The 13,202-nt window shown below is 35.9% G+C and overlaps 1 protein-coding gene across 3 annotated transcripts; it reads left to right on the top strand.

Moving 5' to 3' along the window:
• The first annotated feature begins 174 nt into the window (after positions 1-174).
• On the top strand, positions 175-13,111 carry lat (linker for activation of T cells). 3 transcript variants are annotated; one of them, XM_079633694.1, is made up of 13 exons: positions 175-652; positions 3,859-3,960; positions 6,377-6,416; positions 6,587-6,615; positions 6,705-6,759; positions 6,839-6,897; positions 9,815-9,883; positions 10,054-10,096; positions 10,207-10,256; positions 10,347-10,400; positions 12,279-12,335; positions 12,570-12,655; positions 12,740-13,111. In XM_079633694.1, the coding sequence occupies exons 2-12, from the start codon at positions 3,861-3,863 to the stop codon at positions 12,644-12,646; spliced, it is 633 nt and encodes a 210-aa protein (XP_079489820.1). In that variant the 5' UTR covers positions 175-652; positions 3,859-3,860; the 3' UTR covers positions 12,647-12,655; positions 12,740-13,111. The 3 variants fall into 3 exon arrangements, with proteins under 3 accessions (XP_079489820.1, XP_079489821.1, XP_079489822.1); XM_079633695.1 differs by having other exon boundaries at positions 202-652; positions 9,815-9,847; XM_079633696.1 differs by lacking the exon at positions 9,815-9,883 and having other exon boundaries at positions 262-652.
• Positions 13,112-13,202: the final 91 nt, after the last annotated feature.

The raw sequence follows: 13,202 nt of genomic DNA, 5'->3' as shown, positions 1-13,202 counted from the left end.
TTGACTTCGTCTTTTACCCATGCTCATTTAGTGGTCCGTGTTATGTTCTCTCACAAAATGATGAAAATTAAGAAACAAAGAAAACTAAAACAAGCAATTAAATCTGCATGACAACAGAAAACCCAGCAAGAAAGCGAACCTTCAGATATAAGAGACGAGATAAGGAAGGGAGTTGAAATGAGCGAGAGAGCAGCCAGTTACAGAGATGAAAAGGGGGGGAAAGATGCTGACTGGTGCAAGTGATGGAACAGCGCTTTCAATGAGCCTATGAGGAGGCAGAGAGCAAGTGCAGCGAGGAGAGAAACCTAAAAGTTAAGTTCTTTGCGGCAAAGGCCCTGTAGATCAGGACTCACCTCAACAGCTCGTATGAATTAATAAAACCTATAAGGAACCTCTCAGCAGATATGAGCGTATTAATAGACTGACTACTGGGATTGTTCACGTTTGGGTTGGGAGGTCATTCAGAAAACGGAGGAACAAGTAGTGATTTGTGTGGGAGGAAGAATTAAAAATGGTGGCACCTTCATAGTGAGTTAGGTGTGATTTCTACCATCTACAGCGTGCGTGTGAACTGGTCTTCAGTTTGGTTGCCGGTTTCTGCTGAGCAGAAAGTGTGGTGTCTTGATTTGACTTGACTGCTGCTTCTTGATAGGTAAGCTTTTTGCTTTTTCTGTTCACCAAGTAAAACCGTGCCATAATTATATGTGGAATACTCTTGAAGTTTTCTGTGATACGATCACAGAAATCGAAATACTCAAACTTAAAAAGAGTTTGAGTAAAGTAATGCTCATTTACATTTCATTTCTGCAAACTGAAACGCCACAAACTCTAGAGATACCATTTGATCTGCCGCTCTTGATCAGTGGTGATAAGGACCTTTGCAGTCCAAACTTTACTGTCAACATTTTTGGTTTTCTTCTGTGCAAGTAACATGCTATTGAGCACCAACGTGAAGAGCTTAAAACATCTATCAGGACAAAAATGAATTTAAATGGTGACTTTCCTTTATTTTGGGTGTGGACTTCATATTAAGAAAATAAATGTTTCAAAATAAAACATTTTTAGATCATACATCACGTTATTTAGAAGTTTTATTTACTAGCTCATTCCCTCTATACTGACTGATACAGTATTGCTGGCTTGTTATATGGCTGTAGTTTGATATTGATCCAAGGGTCAAGATGTCTTCAACCGCAAATGAAACCTCGTTATTACACTCAATTTCCTTTGTCAAGCCAATTACATTCATGCTCTTATTTATTTTTTCTCTCACACCTTTTCTCAATGAATGCAGTAAAGCATGTATTAGAGTTATACAAATAATTTTAATAATTGTATGCATATAAATGAATAGTCCTGTTGTGTTGGATGAAGTCATTATTTGTTCATTATGAGTTCGTGATTTGATTTGTCAAAATGACCATAATACAGTATTGGGTGCAAAAGAACATGCTAAATTTACATGTACTTAAAATAAGAAATATAGGCCATCTGCCAAATAGGCCATCTGCCTGCTTTTTGGGGTTCTGGGTAGTAGTTCTCTATAACTTGACAGCTCTAGGATTAAGAGAGGCCCAAACCTTTTTTCTCGTCGTTTTTTCTCCTCATCTAACTGCAAAATACAGGAAATCCGTTTCCTGGCACTGAATGCAACCACAGACAGCCACACACTCGCATATATAAAGGTGTGTAAAAACTTGCAAGAAAGGTGATGCCGAGTAAAATTTCGCAGATTGAGATTTCGACTGATTAAAACCAGCTAAACGCATCATCTGAAAAGACTTCTCAGAGATTTTTAGAAATGTTACAGAGAAGAAGACCCTGTTTGCACTAAAATGCTGTGGTAATCAGGAGTTTTTCTATCTGAGTGTTATACGTAATAGTGTTAAAATTAGCTGACACACACATACATACATGCATATATATATATATATATATATACACACACACACTGGTGTTCAAAGAATCCTGATTTTTTTTTTACACAACTGTTCTCAAGATTGATAATAACAATGAATGTTTTTTGAGCAGCAAATCGTTATAGAATGATTTTCTATAAATTCAGCTTTGCATCACAGAAATAAATTATATTTTAAAATATATTCAAATAGAAAACAGTTATTTTAAATTGTCATAATATTTAACAATATCACAGTTTTTTTATTTATTAAATAAATGCAGCCTTGGTGAGCATAAGAGACTTCTTTTAAAAACATAAAAAATCATACCGATCCCAAACTTTTGAACAGCAGTGTATATATATATATACACAGTGGTGAAAAATGGCCAAATATCTCATAAAATTTATGATATCTCATAAATCTTTACAGCAGTTTTCTTAATTTCTGCTTTTATGTCCCAGATTTCTATTAAAACTAACATATTGAGTACTAACTTTAGCCTTTAGCTTTAGTTTTTGTTATGTGGTCACATTAAAACGGCCTTAAAAACTTTTTTTTATCTTTCATAATTTATATTTATGCATATCAAGTTTCTTTTTTGTGTATATTCTTTTTTTAAAAGACTTTCAGTCTTAAAACATGAAAAGATACATCATAAAAATGTGAGAATTACTTATTTGAAACTATAATAATCTAAACAAAGTGTTTTTTTCTAAAATGTATTTTATTTGTTTATCATGACGGCAATGGTATTATTGAAGAGCGAAATCAGACGTGATGTGTGAATAAAGAGAAATCAAGATAAATATCACTTATCCAAATATTTTAATAATGTGTCAAAGTGTGAGGATAATTAACTTTGTGAACTTATGATGAATGCTATAGCTATAAAATCTTTAGCAGGGAGTTTGGCGGGGAGTTCATTTTATTGCAAACATATTTCAATTATAATTTCCACAAAGCGCGATCAAGCTCAATACATTATTTGATATGCAATTAACATGACACGGGTGAGAATTCTCTTTGATTATTGTTTATGCGGTTTGACATTGTCAATGTCAATAGTCAAATTAGACTCATTTTTGTTTTTCTAAAACAGAACCTGGATATTGAAAGGGATTTTGGCTAAAACTGTCCTATAGTTGTTCAATCTTACTCCAATCTTATTTTTAAGATATGTATTCTCGAAAAACAAGTCCTACTTTTTTGTTTTATTGAAGTTGAGAAGTTTTTACTGCAACAAGATGATACTTAAGAATAGGATTTTTCCAGTGTACAAGCAAACGATTAGTCAAATCAACAGCACCGTTAGAAGTTTTGAAAGACAAAGATACGCTTAAAAAAAAAGATTTACGAGATTTAATTAATAGTAAAATCCATTGAATTGAATAATCCTTACGTATTTAAATTGATTAATTAATTAAGGATTGTTCAATTACTCAAAATATGTAAGGATTATTCAATTCAATTCAATTTGGTTAAATCTTTAAAAAAGGCTTAATTTTTTTGAGTGTACAAAGCATCCAGAGAGATGCAAGCTAGTTCAGGGATCTAAATGAGCATGGCGGAAATTAAAGCATGTAGTTTTTCAAATTTCAGAAGAATGAATTAAGTGATAAAGAATAAATTAAGAGTAATGTTTTAAAGAGCTCATGGTAGATCTTGATCTTCAGCTGTTTCTTCAAATTTGTGTCGCTACAAGAACGAGCACCTAAACAAATCATCTCACTGTGGTTTCATTTGTTCATAGTTAAAACAGGTCAGTTTCATATAAAACAAATGAAATGAGTTCACCTAACTTTTCATATGCTGCTGCTTCATTTATGCAAAATGAGCAAACATTTCTCAGGGTTAGTCATAGCCTACTAAAGCGAAACCACAGATTCAGACGAAGGTTGTTGCTCTCCGTGGTGGCCTAATACTGCCATAAATCGATGTTCTCACATTGTCTTCTCAGTTATGGACTCTTCGCTGCTGTCTGTGATAGGCGGGGCTCTCTTCCTGTCAATCATACTTGCAACCAGTCTTTGTACATACTGCTGGCGGTATAAACAACCAAGTAAGACCTCCAAACTCTATCTATAATCAAATATTTTTTTGTCTTATCAAAGCTTCATGTTAAAAAGGATGTTTTCAATTTTTTAAAAAAAGAAGTACAATCATATCAAACAGTTCCTCCCCTTTTTTCAAAGTAGCCAGTAGCGTTTTGTTTATCACAGCTCAGTCAGATCTGTTGAGCTCGGTAAAGCTGCAGTTCCCACCTAATCTCTAACCGTTTCTCCTCCTAACCTAATATACAGCATTCTGTGCAGAATTCAAATGGGTCCGATATGTTTTGTACTGTGTCTCTGGACCGGAGCAGACTGTTTGTTTGTGCGCAGCGGCAATTTGCGTGACTAACGTGAAACCAGACTTTATTCCCCCAATGGAAAGCACACTGTCTGAATCGTTCCCTATCCCCTATTTAGTGCACTATGTGCCATTCATCACGTAGAAAACAGTAAATGTGTGAACAAATGACCAATTTTAGCTGCAGCTTCAGCATCTATTTCTAATGTAGAAGGCCGGGACGCTTTAGATTCCAGAGAGCATTTGATTGGACAGAAAATGTGAGAAGAACATGAAGTGCAGAGTGATGTCATCAGAATCATTGATCCATATTGGCAGAAGTGAGAGACTAAGTTTTGAACGCTTATATAATCTAAATGCGAACTTTGACTTTCTTTTGGAGCACACTAGCTTATAGATAACAGTAAGGCTAACATATTCATACTAAAAGCCAAAAAACTTCAATTTTGATTTCATGGGGACTTTAATGCACAGGTAGTTCCAAGTCAATTTAATCACCTTTCTATATTAATGCGCTGTTTTCATTGAAGCGCACACACACGTCACTAGCACACAGAGATCATGCTGTGCACACACACAGACAGGAGCACAGAAATGTATCAACGCTGCCCCGCGAATTTTATTAATAAAATAGAATATAAATAAAATATAAAATAAAACTGAATCACTACATTATATTTCTCAGCAACGAGGGGGTTACACATCGCTATTCTTAATTAGTTAAACACTAGGGGTGTAACGGTACATGTATTCGTACCGGACCGTTTCGGTACAGGACTTTCGGTACGGTTCACATGTGCACCGAATGCAATCTGTCACGTAAATTAGGCTAGTTTTGTGTGCGGAACATGCGTCAATTCCGAGTTTCCACACGAACATATTAAGTGTCGGAAGTCTCCGCGTTGCACTGATTAAATATGATTAATCGTTTTTGTGATTCAAATGCATGTAAAATATTACCTTGACATCTGTCTTCCTGTGTGCGGAAATTTGTTTATGTTGCTGTGACAACGAAACGCGTGCAGGCGCGCCTGTGTTAAGAGCGCTTGTTGCTCCATGCGCGCGGATGTGCTCATCTGTTGACATTTCCAAATGCCTTTCAGTTGCTTAATAAAAGCGGGCTTTCCACACAAACAAACGTACATGTGTCATTAGTATGAGAAAAAAAAAAATGGGATTTTAACTCTCGGGTCGGGCTCGGACATAAATATCTTTATGCCTGTCGGGCTTGGGTCGGGTTCGGCTACTGCTGTCTAAAATCTACTGCCTAAAATTCGGCCCGATCACCACATACACGGCACGCTCGCTTTAGCCCAGCCTCTCACTAGCTATGGCCAATATTTTATTTAGTGGAGAACTTTGCAGCAGTATTTTATTTCTTATTCTTTTTTTATTTTATATATTTTTTATTATATTTTATTAAAAAGTGTGTTTAAAAAAGTGTAAACAAATTGTTAAAAAAAGTTTATAGTAAACAACCAGCAGTTTAATGTTTTGCATTTATTTCCCTTACTGTACCGAAAATGAACCGAACCGTGACTTTTAAACCGAGGTACGTACCGAACCGTGACTTTTGCGTACCGTTACACCCCTATTAAACACACAGCTTCGTTGTTTGATAGAGAGAGAGATGCTGAAGAGACACGGGTATGCATCCTTCATCTCTCTCTCTTTCGATAATTCATTCAAATAAATGTAATCTTACACTAGCCTACTTTATCTCTGTGTCTGATTCAAAGCGGGCAGAATACTAGATCTATCAAGCCATAACTGAGGAAAATAACTGTCAATTTTACACTCCCGGTCAAATATTGTGCTGCAAACATCAATAACAGCTTTAAATTGTCAATGCTGGCAAATGACCAAGTATAAGCGGGATAATCCACGGATACGGATGTGCATGAAACTATTTAAATGCACTTCGCGGAGGCAACCACCCTCCGGTTCACATCGGGCGGTTCTTTGCCTCCACGGTGTGCATTAAAATCATTATCTAATTCTGTTAGCCCGACTTTGTACAAACCAATTTAACTTTTAAGGTGAATGTAAAATAATTAAAATCCATTGTAAAAGTATCATGACATTATTTAGTTTGTTTATTAAGTATTATTTTATTTACTTTACAGCATCCATCCCTCAGAGGACGAGTGATTCTAGTCCAGCACCGTAAGAAATAAAATCTCACATAGCGGTCTTACAAATGTTGCCATATAAAGGATCTTGTCTGCTACACTTTTATATCAGTCATAATTATCATATAAATCTACAGTATGTTTTTGTTTGAATGTGTTTGAAGCTGTATGTATGTTGGCTCAACATTGTCTCTCTTCATACAGATTTGCGATTCGGCATCCCCAGTCGACATGTAAATAATTAGTCCTTTTTTCTACACAACAAACCCCATAAATGATTGTATAATCTGCATACAAACACATGCTTTTATCCTCCCTTCAGATGCGCCCCATCCAGACCCTCACAGGATTAGCAGCCTACCTTACCCACTACCCAAGTGAGTTTACACACAAACACAGATATACACACACAGACTGTGTTGTGCTCCAGTGTGTTAATAATCGCTCTTCCCTCAGTTCACTTAGTTCACCATCTATTACTGTCACAAAGCTGCCCTCCTGTCCTCCCTCAGAAGGTGAGTAACAGTCATGGCCTTTCAGACAATTTAATAATCGTACAGCTCAAGTGCAATGTAAAAATAAAATAAAAACATCACCGTAGTAATTTCTTTACTCTTTACAATGTTTGCCATTGTGCTTTATTACTACAATACAAACCTGACACAAAATATGTTTTGCTTGTAAAGATACAAGGTAGCTTGATTTTTTCATATTTTTCCTTTCTTTTTGGTGGTAACACTTTACATTTGTTAACAACCAACTATGAGAAATATTTTTTATAGCATTTATTAACCTTTGTTAATGATAGTTAATAAAAAATACAATTGCTTGTTCACAGTGCATTAACTGTTAACAGATACAACTTTTTATTTTAATAATGTATTAGTAAATTTAGAAATGAACAGCAACTAATAATAATAAATGCTGTAGAAGTATTGTTTTCAGCTAGTTAATTTTAACTAATGAAACTATGGAAGTAAAATAATGCCAAATGTTTTTGAAACAAAAAGCCTGTTGAATTGCACTACTTGAAAAAAATATGCATTGCATCAACCATGCTTGCATTTTAATGCATTGTATTTTAGGACTTGCATTTTTTTATTGCCTCAAATTCAACATGGTTGAATATTTAAGCTGTGAATATTTCAATTCAAAACATTTCAAACACATTTTCATTATTAAAAATTCAATAATCCATATTCACCTTTCATATTTCAATTCCAAAATATTCAAACGGTTTAAAAATACAACCTTTAATATTCAACAGGGAATTTTCAGTCCATTTTATTTCGCTTTAAAAATTCGCTTCCTCAAATTCAGTGGTTAAAATTCGACAGTAAATTCAACATTGACATCCAGGAACTGCAGGAAAAGCAGTAGATTACCGAGCATAATCTCCACCTGCTGTTATTCGTCCTCACCAGCAGGGGGCGCACGCGCGTGTTGTTGACGAAGACGAGAGCAACAGTTAATTCATAAAAACCCGTTTATAGAAATGTAAGTGTATTTGTGATTATTACGAGAGCTGTTTTTACAGCTGAGATTATAATGTTATTCCCCCAATGCTGATGTACAGATCAAATGTTACATTTGAAGTAGACATATATTTCTCTTGGTTGTTTAGTTGCCTTAACATTATATCATTATATCATATCATACGATGTGCTGCAGTAGCCTAGTGTTTCCCTCAATACTTCAGGGTTGCTGGACATATAAAACGCTTAACGTATAGCTTAATGGACTAATAGTGATATAAAAGAGCAAACTCGCACTTTATTGAGAAGGCTGTATAGGTACTATATGGCTACGGGCAGCAGACTAAAGATGAACTTAACGCGCAAGGTTTCACGCCAAGTTTCCCTGTGATATATGGCATAAAGTTGGCTTGACATTAGACATTCGCACATTTAGGGACTCTTCACTCAGACGCGCTTCAATCAGTTGCGGAGAGGAGACTCTCGTTCCGGTGAAATCACAAAACAAACTGCACACAAAGTGTCCTAGCTTGATATACAACCACTGATAAACATAATCGGTTTTGATGAGGAAAAAAAACTATACGAGTGCGGATTCGAACCCAGAACTTCTGACCCTCATGGCTAAAGTTCTACCACTCGACCATTCAAGTACATTTGTATTTTAAGTCGGATCTATTCATGTAAAAATTCCATAGGAAAATTCTCGGCACTGACAACATATTAGATCTCATTAAACGACAAATGAAACCCAATGTAGACCTAGGCCACTATATTTTTGATAGCTGGACATCGTAATGTTACTGTACACATCTGATTTATGATTTATTATTGTATTAGCAAAACACACACACAAACAAACTGCGTGAAACTTTGCGCGTTAAATTCATATGATTCTGAGTCCGTCTGCTGCCCGTAACCACATAGTAGGCCTACTTACAGCCTAAAGTGCGAGTTTGGTCTTTTATATCTACTAGTCCACGCTACGTTGAGCGTTTTATATGTCCAGCAACCCTGAAGTATTGAGGGAAACACTAGGCTACTGCAGCGCATCGCAGTGATATAATGTTAAGGCAACTAAACAACCAAGAGAAATATATGTCTACTTCAAATGTAACATTTGATCTGTACATCAGCATCGGGGGAATAACATTATAATCTCAGCTGTAAAAACAGCTCTCGTAATAATCACAAATACACATTTCTATAAACGGGTTTTTATGAATGAACTGTTGCTCTCGTCTTCGTCAACAACACGCGCGTGCGCCCCCTGCTGGTGAGGCTGAATAACAGCAGGTGGAGATTATGCTCGGTAGTCTACTGCTTTTCCTGCAGTTCCTGGATGTCAATGTTGAATTTACTGTCGAATTTTAACCACTGAATTTGAGGAAGCGAATTTTTAAAGCGAAATATAATGGACTGAAAATTCCCTGTTGAATATTAAAGGTTGTATTTTTAAACCGTTTGAATATTTTGGAATTGAAATATGAAAGGTGAATATGGATTATTTAATTTTTAATAATGAAAATGTGTTTGAAATGTTTTGAATTGAAATATTCACAGCTTAAATATTCAACCATGTTGAATTTGAGGCAATAAAAAAATGCAAGTCCTAAAATACAATGCATTAAAATGCAAGCATGGTTAATGCAATGCATATTTTTTTCAAGTAGTGCAATTCAACAGGCTTTTTGTTTCAAAAACATTTGGCATTATTTTACTTCCATATGAAACCTTATTTTAAAGTTTTACCCTTTTTTCTTTTTCTTTAATTAATTAATCTTATTAAAATTTTTTTTATTGTTTTACTTTTTTCCGTACCTTTTTTATACATATATATATATAATGTGACCCGTGAAGCAATTTGAACTACACTTTATGCATAAAAGGTGCTATGCAAGTAAATTATGAGAAGTGTTATTATTAAGGGACACGTTTTTATTGTTTGTCTCTGTAGCTGGAAGTCAAGCCAGTTATGTGAATCAAAACGGTGAGGAGGGAAGCAACTTTCATGTTGAAGACCATGGTCAGAAAACGAATTACACATTTTTGAGTAGTTATAGAGTGTATTGTAATTGGGGCCTTACACATATGTAACTGAGTTATGGGTGACATGGAAAATGTTTGTGAGTGAACAAATGTGTGTGCATGAGAGATTGACTGGATGATAATCCAGAATATGTGATTCTTCTCTAGACAGTGAAGATGAACTGTATAATCAGCGTCCAGGTGACTACATGTAAGCACTCATTCCTGATCCCAAATCTTCACAAGTTGTTCCAAATTAGGCTAAAGTTGAATAATTATCTGTATGAAACTGAAGGAAAAAATATTTTTTTGTCCCTCCAGTACTGTGATTCCAGATTCCCCAGGCACACAGCCTTCATCCCACAGTTCAGGTAAACAGTTCAAGGATGGCAATTTATTTACGTTTGTTTAATTAATAAATTGAAAATATAATAATCTGATGATTTTGTCTAATTTTGTAGAAAAAACGTATATAAATGAAGAGATAAGTGGCTCTGAGGATGACTCAAACTCAGGTAGGCCTACATGCTGAAAACAAATGCACAGCTGCAATATCATAACATAAGTTATTCAAGATTCAACTAATTTTTTAAAAAGTCAGTTTGTAATTTAAAGGTGACTTATGCAAATATTGTGCTATAACTGGGTCCCCGGTGCTTCTCCCCAACCCACAAAACGTGAACAGTTACAACCTAGTTGGCTAACTTTGTTTTGGTAAGCCTTTTATCTGCAAGCGTCAAAAAATAAACCGATCAGATTTTGCTCCCCTTCTGACATAGGAAGGGGATCCTTTTATAATTTTACCGCCCCTTAATCGCCATTTGGTTTTCGCAAGCGACAGTGTAACCAGTTCTGATAATACAATGGCAAAAGTTCGAGCAAAGCATGCAAACTGTTCTGTCGTTGGCTGCATAGATGAGTATGCTACATACCACTATTTAGAGTCCCAGCCTCAGATGAGACAAGAGAGAGCAGTGGATTAATTTTATTTTCAACGGAAATTCACACCGGATAGTTCTAGGAATTTAATTCGAACAATCCACCAGGGTGGTTCCCATAGGAACGTTTTCCTGGTTGCATTCGCACCGCCAAAAACTCTGAAGTGGCGTAAAATAACGTTACATAATGTTTGGCTATCCCCTCAAAGTCAAGTTGGATTTTCTCCTCAGTGTAGGTTATGCCCATCTTTCACAGTTTTCCATGATCGTAGAGTTAGTTTCTGGTGTAAATATATAGGTTATAATCTGTAAATGAGTTCCTAGAACTAAAATCGTATTTTCTGCGGTGCGAACGCGCCAAAAACCGGGAACTTCCGTCAATAGTTATAGGAATTATATGAAAAGGTTTCTCCGGTGCGAAAGCCCCTAATGTAACACCACAACAACTACATAAATATCCACTAACCATTCAGAAACTTCCAGGTGCATCTAAAAGTTGCAACCTCTTCCAGAGTTCCTCTGTAAAGCTGCACTCTGCTGCTACTGGTTATTCCTGAGATTTTGAGTGAGATTCGCGTGCTTTATTGTATCCGAAACTCGTGTAAATGACCATCTTCTGAATTGACCCTTCGCAGGGAGCTTGATTGACAGGTGATCTGACCAATCATACTTCGCCATTCGCCATTTTGTTCGACAAAGCAGAGTTAGTAGATTAACATGAGAGGGTTTGAACTTGAAAAGCGGAGTGTACTGACGCCTTTCCGCGGTTAAAACAACATTCCTTCTTATGTTCATTCATGTTTATTTGATGCTATAAATTAACTGGAAGGAAGAGATGATCGGTTCACGAACAGCTTTAACTGAGGCTCTACAGCGATCTGTCAGACACATTAAAGAGCCACAAAACGGTATTTGCTTAAATTTCTTTTTAAAAAAATGACCAAATTTGAAAGGTGATACTTTGTTTTATATGTTTAATATCAAAGTAACCGAAAAGTAACCTGGCCTGGTCTGCGTTGTCAGTGTCCTCTCTGTTCCGCGATGTGTTTTTCACTGCGTGAGAACCATAGACAGTATATAAGAGGTGAGAACATGGTGTGGCGTGAGAGCCGCGTAGCTTGTCGGACATAGCAACAGTAACTAAGGGGGGTGGGTCTTTGCGAACGATGCCGTGAGCAGCAGCTCATTTGCATTTAAAGGGACACAAACAAAAACGAAGCGTTTTTGCTCACACTCAAAAAGGGGCAAATTTGACAATATAGTAAATGATCTGGGGGGTATTTATTTGAGCTGACATTTCAGACACATTCTCGGGACAACATATTTATATTACATCTTGTGAAAAGGTGCATAATATGTCACCTTTAAGTTGAAATTACTTAAACATCCAAGTTGAGAGTACTTCAATTTAAGGCAGCTATTTGTGTGTGTGTGAATGCTGTGGTGTTTTTACAGACTGTCACGATTATGAAAATTTCCGAAATTCTTCAGACCTCCTAAACCAACCCTCTCGTAAGTGATTGCTAAAAAAAATTCTTCCACTTAGCAGTTTTTTTTACATGGATAATCAGTGGACAAACAAAATGTTGATGATTAAGTGACATCAATTCATTAGCTTTAGCACTATACTTGAAGTTCACATGAACTGAGTTTTAGTTACATGAATAGCAAAATGTAGTGATTTATTTGTCAAACTTTAAAAATATATATATGCTCAACACATCTAATAATGAATATTTCCAACAGGTCTGTCCCGTGGAAGTGTGAGCAGTGATGATGAGCGGGGCAGCTCTGATTATGTCAACACAGAACCTAACTCATAATGATCAAAGGTACTACACAGCTCTCAAATTTACTGTACTCGACTGGCTGACATTTTTGGATTTTTCAATGAACCAAAAAAAATTTTTTTCCAGAATTTGCCTGTTATCAAGTGAAGTTGGTTAGAGGCCTGAAAATCATCCCGAGTCTCCAGATATACCCATGCTATAAATTTTGAAGTGCAGCACCACCAAGAAAGCATTGAACCTCTGCCGCCTCACAGAAAACTCCACTTCCTTCCTCAATCCTTATGACAGATCTGCTGACGATACCTGAGAATTTATTATTATTATTTTTACATTTGCTGTTTGAAGATTACTACGTAATGCATCCTGGCTTCTGCTTCCAAAAATGAGTCGAGAGACATTTCTTTGACTCTTTGTAATATACAGCTTTCATACAGTCAAATGTTTATAAAATTCAGTTATTGGCTTGTAAATGTGGAAATAAAGTTAATTACTAATTTACATTGTGTCTGTTGCTATAATATGGATCGAAATTTTAAGTACGGTATGTAAGAAAAACTTGAAAGGTATTATCTAGTCACTGAATGCAGCA

Source organism: Phoxinus phoxinus, assembly GCF_949152265.1.
Source record: "Phoxinus phoxinus genome assembly, chromosome: 1".
NCBI classification, from domain to species: Eukaryota; Metazoa; Chordata; class Actinopteri; order Cypriniformes; family Leuciscidae; genus Phoxinus; species Phoxinus phoxinus.
The sequence above is the reverse complement of the archived record's forward strand: the minus strand, read 5'-3'. Positions and strand labels throughout refer to the sequence as shown.

Coding starts and splice junctions, on each gene's coding strand:
- lat (XM_079633694.1), top strand. CDS start 3,861: ATGGACTCTTCGCTGCTGTCTGTGATAGGCGGGGCTCTCTTCCTGTCA. Junction 6,417..6,586: donor AGTGATTCTAGTCCAGCACC/GTAAGAAATAAA, acceptor CTCTTCATACAG/ATTTGCGATTCGGCATCCCC. Junction 10,257..10,346: donor GCCTTCATCCCACAGTTCAG/GTAAACAGTTCA, acceptor CTAATTTTGTAG/AAAAAACGTATATAAATGAA.